This window comes from Cheilinus undulatus, linkage group 10 (assembly GCF_018320785.1).
Source record: "Cheilinus undulatus linkage group 10, ASM1832078v1, whole genome shotgun sequence".
NCBI lineage: Eukaryota > Metazoa > Chordata > Actinopteri > Labriformes > Labridae > Cheilinus > Cheilinus undulatus.
In genome coordinates, this window is record NC_054874.1 from 18,891,970 (window position 1) to 18,902,986 (window position 11,017).

Below are 11,017 nucleotides of genomic sequence, written 5' to 3' on the forward strand. Positions count from 1 at the left end.
ATAATTCAAGTTGGAGAAGAAGGTACTCTGTATGCCAGGGGTGTCAAACTCAGTCACAGCAGGGGCCAGATTCTGAATTTAGATCTAACCTGAGGGCCTAACAGGGTCAACATTTGATAAAACTGTCACCCAAATTATTGCCAGTAATAAATTATGGGGGAAAATTAACACTGATGATAAATGATTTTGAAATTTAAACAGTCAAAATGATATGTTTAAAACGCTCAAAATCTGACATAAAAGTCAAACTTATTAGTTCAAAAGGTCAAAATACTTCTTTTAAAATACAAATATGTAAAATTGGAAGACAAATCATGTTTGTAAGGCAAAAATATGACTTCAGATTTTAAATTTTGTACCTTAAAGGTCAAAATATGTGATAAAGAGGCAAAATAATAAATGTGAAAGGCCAAAATATGAGATAAAGAGTCAAAATAATAAACGTGAAAGGCCAAAATATGAGATAAAAGGTCAAAATAATAAATGTAAAAGGCCAAAATATTAGATAAGAGCCCAAATAATAGGTTGAAGTCATAACTGTGCAATGCAAAATTGAAAATATGAAATGAAAACACATATGAATTTCTTTTCCCACATTTCTTTTTATGTAATTATTTTTAATCAGTATTTGTTCACATTTTTATGACTTCAGGATTTTTGAGATCATCAAGGTTATGTTTAAATTTTTATGCTGGAGGAATTCTGAAGACCTCATACTGGTGGGCCACTTATAATAAGAATATGATATGACCTTGCAGGCTGGGTATAACTGTGCCATGGGCCAGATTTGGCCCCCGGGCCTTGAGTTTGACAGCCCTGCTATATATGCCACAGTATCATGGCACTAATTTTAAGACCTACAACAAAATGTTTCCTCAAGTTTTCAGATACAGTGTGATTAGTGGTGTGTGAACTTGCATTGTCTAATCTATTCCTGCCTCTCTTTATCATCTGCAGCTGTCTCCCTGAATAGATGAAAGTAATCATGTAACTGTGCATTTAATATTACCGTCAATGGTAGTGAAGAAAAAAAAGCTGTCTCAGTAATGTTTGGGGGCCACGCCCCGAGAGCATTTGCCTGCCTATGCACACTGCCTGGAGCAGGCCCTGGTCATGAGTTTTGAGGTCATAGTGACCTTGACATTGTCAGTTCATCCTTGAATCAGAGTGGACAACTGAGCTAGGATTGAAGAAATCCCTCAAAGTGTTCTTGAGATATCACATTCAACCAAAATGACAATTGACCTCCAGAATCTAATTGGTTCATCCTTGAGTCAAGATGGACCTTTTTTGCAGAATTTAAAGAACACCCTTCTAAGTGTTCTTCAGATCTCACATTCATGAGAAAGGAACAAACATAAGGCCCAGTAACCTTGAACTTTGACAATCCAAATCTAATCAGTTCATCCTTGAATTAGAGTGGACCCTCATGCTAAATTTAAGAAAATCCCTCAAAGTGTTCTTGAGATATCAAGGGATGGATATGAGGCCCAATGACCTTGAAGTTTGACCTCTAAAATCCAACCAGTTCATCCCTAAGTCAGAGTGGACATTTGAGCAAAGTTGGAAAAAATCTTTAAAGCATTCTTGACACATCATGTTCAGGCCCAGACAGTTTGACTTACAGACATGCAGACAACCCCAAAACCAAGCACCTCTGGCCCCCGTGATCCATGGCATGGAGGCATAAAATTGTTGCCTGTTGTGACTGGCTGGAAACCCAATCTCACATGGACAGCCATCAAATCAGTTTAAAATGTATTGAGGCCATGCTGGACATAAGAGGGCACATTGCGTATGAATATTTTATATTTAGAAGCACATAGTTTTCGTAAGAGACAGAAAATACGCAGACAAAATAAGCCGCCACAGAACTTGATTAAATTGTCCATAATGTGTATTGTTACCAAAGCACTTCTGTCTGATTTATTTCACTGATTTGTAGAGGAGATGAGACCTGCTGCAGTAACCTAGTTGGATAAGAGTTACGTAACAGGATTGGGATGGGACATATGCTGCCTGTCCCCGGAGAAAAACAAACTAACCCCCACAGACTACATGTTTTAGCGATCCTGTGGTCTCTTGATTTGCCCTTTGGAAACGATGACATGAGATTCAGATGGACTAGCTGATGCTGCAACATCTGCATCGTAAAACAGACATTTTTAAATTAGTTTTGGCAGTGGAGGATTTGGGATGAAAAAAAAAGTCCATGAAAGAGGGAAAAATGTTTTTTATGGAGGTCATGTTGTGTGTGTTTGCTAAGCTGTGATGCTGTGGAAAGCTGAGTTGTTGTAGCTGTGCTTTGAGACAGCTGTCAGTAAGAGAAACACAGCTGATGAAACGTCAGATCAACATCCAGCCAGGGTTGTAAAGAGGTACTGGGTAGGGTTTATTTCAGAAAAGAAGGAGAGACAGGGATCTTCACCATTTAGCCACACTAGCAGCTTGACTTTAATGATAGTCATTTTGCTTCACAGCTGCTTTGGTGCACAGTACACCAACTCTGAGGTTTATCCAAACTACATCTACATGTTAATATACATTCCTTCCTGTTAAAGAATTATGTATGCTCCCTTTGCATGCAAAAATAAATCAGTGCATTTTAAATGATACAACCTGTTTTGCCACAGCATCGTTAAAAATTCATCCTCTGATGTCACAGTCTCACATGGACCTTTAAAACTCTTTTGCTGCAGCTTTGTCCATCCTCTGCCTGGCTGTTATCTTGTAGTTTGTCTGTGCCCAGGTGCGCTTATATGATATGTTCGTATTTTATAACAACATGCACAACATTCAAAGAGAGTCTGGCTGCAGACCAATCATTTTTGATAGCAACTCTCACAGATCTTTCACCTCAGACACTGTCTATCTCAGAACAAAAATGCACACTAAAACTTTGAAAATAAAATACAATTAAACATCTGTTTAGGGTTAGGGTAAAGGTTAAGGTAACAGGAACAGTTAGGATATTTAACATTTAATAGAGCTGAGTTCACTGTCTGGTTGCAGGGAAAAAAGCTTGTTCTCCATGAAAGCATTCTACAGCAGCAAGCCTAACTTACGTGACTCTGTTTGTTGCGTAAGCTATGTAGATAAGAGAATTACATAGCAGACATTTCTACAGTTAAGCTCACAAGGCAGCAATGTAAACTACATAGATGTTATCTATAGCTACATTAGCTTTAGCTATTTTTTTTTTAGCTTGTGTTGCTAAAGCTATCTTAGCCACTGATATTGATCTACGTAACTAAAGCTAAACTTGCAAAGCTATACCGCTTATCCCGTTTGGGGTCATGGGAGGCTGGAGGCTATCGCAGCTGGCATTGGGTGAGAGGCGGGGTACACCCTGGACTGGTCGCCAGTCAATCGCAGGGCTGACATATAGAGACAGACAACCAGGCACACTCACACTCACACCTACGGCCAATTTTAGAGTCACCAATTAACCTAATGAGCATGTTTTTGGTGGTGGGAGAATGCCGGAGTACCTGGAGAGAACCCACGCGTGCACGGGGAGGACATGCAAACTCCACACAGAAAGGCTCAGTAGCTGCATTAGCATTGGCTATGTTTGTTGAAGCTCACATTGCTAAAGCTAAATTTGCTACATTTTAAAATGTAGTAACATTAATTGCATAGCTAGCATAGCTATGTTAGCTTCAGCTAAAACTAGCAAAGCTAAAGCAAGCCACCGTTTATCTGTAAAACTGCTCGATGCATTATTGAATCCTAGATTAGATCTCTGATCTTTTTCTGTTTTATTTATGAAATGCTCCTTAGTCTGTAACGTTTTCTTTATGGTTATTTCATAAATATAACAGCCAGATTTTTTTTTCTGGATAAAGTTGAATTCAAGAAAAATCTAAAACCGGAATTTAGATGTACCGGCAAATTACAGCACTTGCTTTCTGAGATGAACAGTCTGTGACAGTGGCCCTCAGAAATAAACAGTCTGCAGACAGACCCCTCTCCAAGAAAGCTCAAGTATATTTCAGCCATTTTTTTCCCCAAATTATTCTTCTTTGTTGTGTTATGCTACTCTATCTTGAGTTGTTTGCTTTATTGCTCAACACTGCCCCCACGTTTAACAGTGATATTGCAACATTTGATACATATCTGTTAGCTGCAGGAGAACATGCAGAAATACAGACAAAATGAACACAAACACGGACAAAAGTTCTGTCTGCATCCGTATGTATTTTCAACGCATATATATAAGCCTTTAATATGAATCTATTTTGCTGTTTACAAAGCTTGTATAAAATTCTGATGTCATTTGGAAGCATGTTTTTCAGATCAATTCATTAGTAGTATTATTAAATACACTTGTAATGCAGTCCTTCTCATATTACCAATATATGCGACCGTGGATCAGTAGGTAGAGTAGGTTGTGTCAATCAGAAGGTCACTGGTTGGATCCTCAGCTCCTCCACTCACATGTCCATATGTCCTTGTGCAAGACACTTACTTACCACAATTTGCTTCCACCACTGCATCTGTGGCATGAAAATATGTATGCTTCGGTGTGAATGGGATTAGCTAAGACTGATTATCAGTCCTTCATAGCAGCCTCTGCCATCAATGTCAAAATTTGGAATGAATCTGGCCAATCCATCTGCTTTGCAAGATTAATGGGGATACCGGTGCCCTTTGGAAACTTAAATTCAATTGCAAACTGCAGCTATCTTTAAAAAGCAATCCAAGGTGCATTGTGGATTACTGTATAATGAAAATAATGTAAGCTTACTTGGCAGAATGTATTAAAAATAGCCAATGTGCTGCAGCCTGCAAGGGTCTTCATTAGGGTCACTGACAGCAGTGGAATCGGTCCTGCAAGCAAAACAAAACAAAACAAACAAAAAAAAAAAAACACAGTCTGCCCTCAAAACTATAGGCATAAACTCATTACAACATCTTCTTCTGTCCTTTGAACATTCAGCTCATATCTCCTTTTTCTTTTTTACAGAGCACCTCACCGCCTTACAGAGTCCTGTAACCAATGGCAACCTCAGTCCAGACACTTCCTCTGACCCGTGGCCCCAGCAAAAATTTCCGTGACCCCTTCCCGGCCCCACCCCTCTCCTCATCCCGTTGCGGCATGGGAAGCGTAGGTAGTCTGGTGGAGCGGCCAGATGTTTCTCCAACTAAAGGCAGTCGTGCGGTGCCCCAGGTGAGACCCAAACAGACCAACGGCCTCCTGAAGAAAGGCTTCACCCAGAGAGAGCTCCTCAACTACCTCAATATCACCAGGTGAAGAAGAAACACACACACATGCTGCAGAGTCATTTACAAGGTATACTTAAACATGACAGGGCTTGACCTGACTGACTGTGCTTGTAACAGGAAAGAGCCTAAAGCAAGCCAAAGCAGTGACAGCAAGAAGGACATCATCTCTGGTGTCGGCTCTACCGATGGACTAGACAACGAGAACCTATATGCAAAGGTGTACAATAAAGACGGCACTGAGGTCGACTTGACTAAAAATTCACTGCCAAGCTCGGGCAAGTATGAAAAGGTGAATATTTCTGTACTTACTACTTATATTACATCTATTACTGTAATTATTTACTGTACTTATTGAAGCATTAAACCATTAAACTTTTTCTGAATAGTTAAAAGCCTTGATTTGGTTAAGAAAGCAGTTCAATCTCATTTTCAGCTCAGCCAGCTTTATAGTAATACATTTTTTGTACCCTTAGGGATTCTTTAAAGCAGCAGGCATAAGAAGGAGGGGGACTCATTCATTGATTCATGCACAGATTCAGATAAATGACTTCTTAAAATTAAAGCCCATGTCTAGCTTCTTAGGCAATGTTAAATTGATGAGTTTCACATTTATACATCTCTGGCAGTGTGATGCAACAACCTCATAGCATAGCATCTTACCGGCATAAATCAGCCTTATTCTTCTCCAGCTCAGCAGCCTAGATTGAAAATCTGCCACTTGCCATGTTCTGAATTTATTGCAGCAATAAAATCTCACCTTTTTTGCCTGGATTGATCAACACTAAGAACACAGAAGGTGAAAGTGTATTGATTTAATAGAAACATTAAGATTTATGATCCATAGCACAGCCCCTCTACTGAAAACAAGGTGTTCTTCAGCTACTTTTTTATCTTTGCTTCTTCTTAAGGTGCCCTTAACTTTTTTTTTTGTCTCACTAGGCTCGTTTTAGGTCCTCTGCCTTCAAGCCTGTCACCCCCAAAAATTTCAGCTCCATGCAAAACCTCTATCCGTCTTCCAAGTCAGAAGATGTGGACCATGGCGTGTCCAATGGGCTACACAGAGCATATGCCAATGTCCCAAAGGCTGTCTCCACCTCCTCGTCCTCGTCTTCACCGTCCCGCCATGGTGGGCCTACATCTAGTGCTAACAAGGTATCCTAACACACTATATAACTTTAAGGCTTGATCAGAAAACCTTCGAAACTTTGTTCATATTCAGTTGTTTCGAAATTTGAGCTTCAGGCCAAGAAACAAGCAAATCAGTTATCTCCTCATTTTGTATGCCCATATTTTTCATTTCACTAAACTTAATTTGTGACTGTTGTGTATTTTTCTCAGTTATTTACTTTAACAATGAACAGTAACTATAATTTTGACCATGCAGGCTGTCTCTTCTGTGCGTGGGATGAGCCAGGAGGATGATAACCTGTCAGACTCAGGCCATAACTCTATGAGCAGCCTGCCGCCATACCGGCCTCCATTCCGCCCACACCTGGCTCACATCAGGTCTGCTGCTGCAGCTCTACTTTTTATTCAGTGTTGTTGTCATTGACTTTTTGTACTTAATGACTGTGTAGGCAGTGATGATGTAAGACTTTTAATTTTTCCTTTCTTACTGAAGTGCATCTATGGGCCACATCAACACCATCGGATCTCTGGACCGAACATCTCTGAGTCCAAAGGGTGCAGGGTCAGGGGGTGTGGTCATAGGAGAGATGGCCTGTCGCAGTATGGCAACTCTTAGTCGTCTGGCTCCATATGGTGGAGAGGCTCCACCTCCTTATGAATGGACACTCTCCATGTCTGTTGAAGAAGTGGTGAGTGAAGGGCAGGTGGAAAGATAGAGAATGGCTAATTTGAGGCTTCAAGAGATGGATGGATGGATGGATGGATGGATGGTGAGAAAGAATAGGAGGAAGGGATGATATGGATTGGGAAAATGAATTGATGGGTGCATGCATGGATGGTTGTTTATGGATGGATGCATAAATTTGGAACAATCGATAGATGGATGGATGGATGCATAAATGGAAAATGACTTGATGGACAGATGAAACAATGGATGTTTTTGGAAGGATGGATGTTTATGGAAGGATGGATAGATAGATGGACAGGTAGATGGATATGTTTTACAGATGTATAAGCTATAAATGTTGTCGTTTCAGGTTCGAGATCTAGAAGAGCGCTTGGTGGAGAAAGAACATGAGCTGAAACAGATGAGAAGAAACCTGGATGAGAGTGAGGGAGCCATTGCTCAGGTGAACCTCATTCTGTCTGTTTTTCATCAAGCCATAAATATTGTACATCCATCAGCTTATCTTTTGAAGTCTGACCCCCATCTGCTGGCTGCATTCAGGTTTTCGAAGGAAAACAGCGTCTGTGGGAGAAGGAGGTGGAGGAGCTAAAACGCCTGTATGCTGCCAAGCTGCGTCAGGTGTCTCAGCATGCACAGCGCTCGCAGCGCAACCTGCAGTTACAGCTGTTCAGGGCCCAGCAGGAGAAGAGCCGACTGCAAGAGGAGCTCGACAACCTGAGAAGGGAAAGGACCCAGGAGGTTGTAGCCATGGTAAAGCCAACCAGTCCCACTCTGGAGGAGACGCAGTGGGAGGTGAGGCCTTAGAGAGTCAGGGGAGAGACATTTTATAGCTGGGAGAAGGGCTGGTAATTACAGGGGACGGCAGAGATAACTGAATTCTTTCCTTGTTTGTCCCGTAAAAATGATCCACACAAGGCTTGTAAAGATGTGTGTCCATCCACTCCTTGTCCCTTTTGTCTTTATATTCTCTCAGGTTTGCCAGAAGTCAGGGGAGATCTCCTTATTGAAGCAGCATCTGAGGGACTCCCAGGCAGAGGTGACCCAGAAACTGAGTGAGCTCTTCCAGCTGAAGACGCAGCTCAGGGAGACTCGCACAGAGCTGCGCAACAAGGAGAGCCAGCTAGATGCACTGAAGCTGGTTCTGCAGGGGACACAGCGACGCAGAGTCCTCTCACAGACTGCACATGATGATGGAAAAGGATCTGAGGAGAGTCCTTCAGCTGGGGCAACAGGTGATTTTAATTCTCTAACCTGCGATTACATTTTCCACTGTTGATGTCTAAATGGCATACTTCAATGCTTCAAAGGAAAACATTGTACATGAGTCATACATAAGCTATAGAAAAGGTTTTGATATATGTTGACATAGCACCCAAGCAAAATCAAGTTTCAAAGACTCAAAAGTTACTAAATAAAAGGATAAAAATGGAATAAGGAAAAATAAACCTGTGCAATGCCAGACAAAAAGCTATTTCAGATGTAAATAAGCCTTACATAAACCAAATTCATGTGCACTTTAAAATTAAGATAAAACAAGTCGTAAAGATAATTACATGTCACATGTCTGCCTTATGGCATTTCAGTCAGTGAGGCATCTAATTTGGGTTTCTTATCAACATGGATAGGGTTGTTTGGGCTATTTTAGGTTTTGATGTTTACATTCTTGGATGTAAAATCAGGTTATTCCACTAACCAGGTCATCAGGAGAATTTTGTGCGCCTTTAAAAAGCAGCCTGTGTCTTTCATTACATTTCCCCTACGGCTCCGTTGAACTTTAAGTTAAAGCCATGTGAACCTCATTGCAGGAGGATGCGGGGGCCCTACGGAGGAGCGTCTGCGCGCCGAGCTCCTGCTGGAGCGACGCCAGAGCGAGGCCCAGGCCATGGCTTTTGAGGAGGAGAAGCAGACATGGCAGACAGAAAAAGATAAGGTCATCCGCTACCAGAAGGAGCTGCAGGCCAGCTACTTAGACATGTACTACCGCAACAAGGAGCTGGAGAGGGAGCTGCACCAGCTGAGGTTATGCAGGGAGCAAGGAGGAGGAGGAGAAGGAGGTGGTGGGGGTGGAGGGAGCAGAAGTGGGACACTGGAAAAAGAAGTACCAGACCTGACGAGTGAGCGGGAGGACAAAAAACAAGAGGACAGGCCTTCCTCTGGTTTGCCCTGGATAGAAAGAATTGAATCATCGGAAATTTGAATGTGGCTGATTTGCAATGCAAACTATTTTCTCCCTGTAGTAAGACATCCACAGAAGCCTATTTGACCAGGAACAGAAAAAAAAGCTGAACATTTAAGATGAGTTACATGAATAATATCAGAAAGTCAAGATTGTGAGAAACTTCAGAATTCACTCGGACAAAAAAAAACATCAAAAGATACCAAGCGGTTAATTTTATACCTTGGTTAAACTGTTGCTTCAAACCTGAAGGTCAAAACACTGAATGTGTTTGATTCTTATCCTTTAATTTTGACTAGATTAGTTCCCTTTTATATCAGGCATACAATTTTTTTCTTTTTCTGGTGAAATGGGTTGAGTATGTTCCCCTCCTTTCGCAGTTCTCTACCCACACACCTTTGTTAACTATGTGAAGCCCTTATCCAGCACAGACCAGACCAACAACCCTCTGCAGTGCTCAATAATACTGAAGTTATCAGCACAGAAATACTGTCAACTAATAAAACAGGCACCTGAACTGATTTATGTTTTATCTGTAATAAACCTGTAAATGTTTGATTAGTATGCTAACCTTATGTTGAGTTACTTCTTGGTTTGGGCTGCTGTACAGTCTTGACAGTAACCAAAGGCTTCAAAGGGATTTATTACATGTAAGCACCTGTTCAGTCTGTGCAGGAGGTTTTTGTTGATTAAGGATCCACCTGGGCTTATGGCGGAAGGCTGCATCTTTGGGTTAAGTGTTGTGGATTAGAGCGATTCGGTGCCAAGGTACAAATACTATTTGTTTGCCATTAAGAAAACACTGTACCCTACTTAAGGAACTTTTCATTTGGTTTCCTGCCTGTGTCAGGTCTATACTTTTTGTACATATTGTAATTTTGACTTTATTTGCCTTTTTTCATTGATTCAAAGCACACTGTCGTCTTAAGTGGGTATGTTTTTGCATCCTTTAAATGCAATGAAAAAGATCAATAAGTAAGGATGAACATGTCTGCCCTGCTTATTGGTTCAATTTGTTGCTCAAATCCAGCCAATAACATCGGATGCATGCCCTAAATGAAGTTGTTCTCTATTATTGTTTATTGTTAATATATAAGCATTCAAAAGCCAGCTCTCTATCGACCTTTCAACATACTGTGACTCTTGTCTATTTACTGGAATAAAACCTGTACAGTATAAGTATATATGTTTGGTTTGTATTCAAAATAAACATTTATGAAGTGGTGTAAAAAAATGTGAAGATGATGCTTTAATCAAAGCTGCAAAAGGCTCTAAAGAAGACCTTTCTGTCTGAAGAGAAATCACTTGTGAAAATTTAAGAGGTGTAACTGATGCTTTGACCAGAGGGCTCAGACTCTCGCCTGCACCAAGTTGGCTGAAAATCTCCACAGAGCGTGCCAATAAAATCCAAGGACAGGAGCTTTATGACAGAATGAACAGAGCAGTGGAGGCTTTTGGGACTAATGTGGCTTTTAGAGGTTTAGCCTTCAATCCTTATCTCAGCCTCTCCCTAAGGCCCTCCCTGCTCAACCCCAGCGCAGTCCTCACGTATCATCTCCTGCACGGTAGAGGGGTGGGAGGTCAGCAGATTTAGAAATACAGGAGGGGAAAAATGTAAAAAGTACAATAAAATGCCAGGGTTATCTTGATACTTTTTTATCCATGTGTTATGCTCATAGGAACATATGTGAGAGAAAGACTATACTGTAAAAGCATGAAAAGGAACAGGGCACATGCAAGTCCAATAGACATTTACTTATTTTATGCTGTTTCATAAACTAAATAGAGCTGCAGCT

The 11,017-nt window shown here is 41.0% G+C and overlaps 1 protein-coding gene across 1 annotated transcript in view; it reads left to right on the plus strand.

Annotated features, from left to right (window-relative positions):
• n4bp3 (NEDD4 binding protein 3) overlaps positions 1-10,441 on the plus strand; it is a 39,365-nt gene extending 28,924 nt beyond the window's left edge. The window contains exons 2-10 of the mRNA XM_041797042.1: positions 4,970-5,253; positions 5,347-5,518; positions 6,169-6,381; positions 6,614-6,735; positions 6,851-7,046; positions 7,395-7,487; positions 7,586-7,837; positions 8,019-8,277; positions 8,851-10,441. Of these exons, the coding sequence (XP_041652976.1) occupies positions 5,003-5,253; positions 5,347-5,518; positions 6,169-6,381; positions 6,614-6,735; positions 6,851-7,046; positions 7,395-7,487; positions 7,586-7,837; positions 8,019-8,277; positions 8,851-9,242 (1,950 nt within the window). The 5' untranslated portion in view covers positions 4,970-5,002 and the 3' untranslated portion in view covers positions 9,243-10,441. The remainder of the gene's footprint in view (positions 1-4,969; positions 5,254-5,346; positions 5,519-6,168; positions 6,382-6,613; positions 6,736-6,850; positions 7,047-7,394; positions 7,488-7,585; positions 7,838-8,018; positions 8,278-8,850) is intronic.
• Positions 10,442-11,017: the final 576 nt, after the last annotated feature.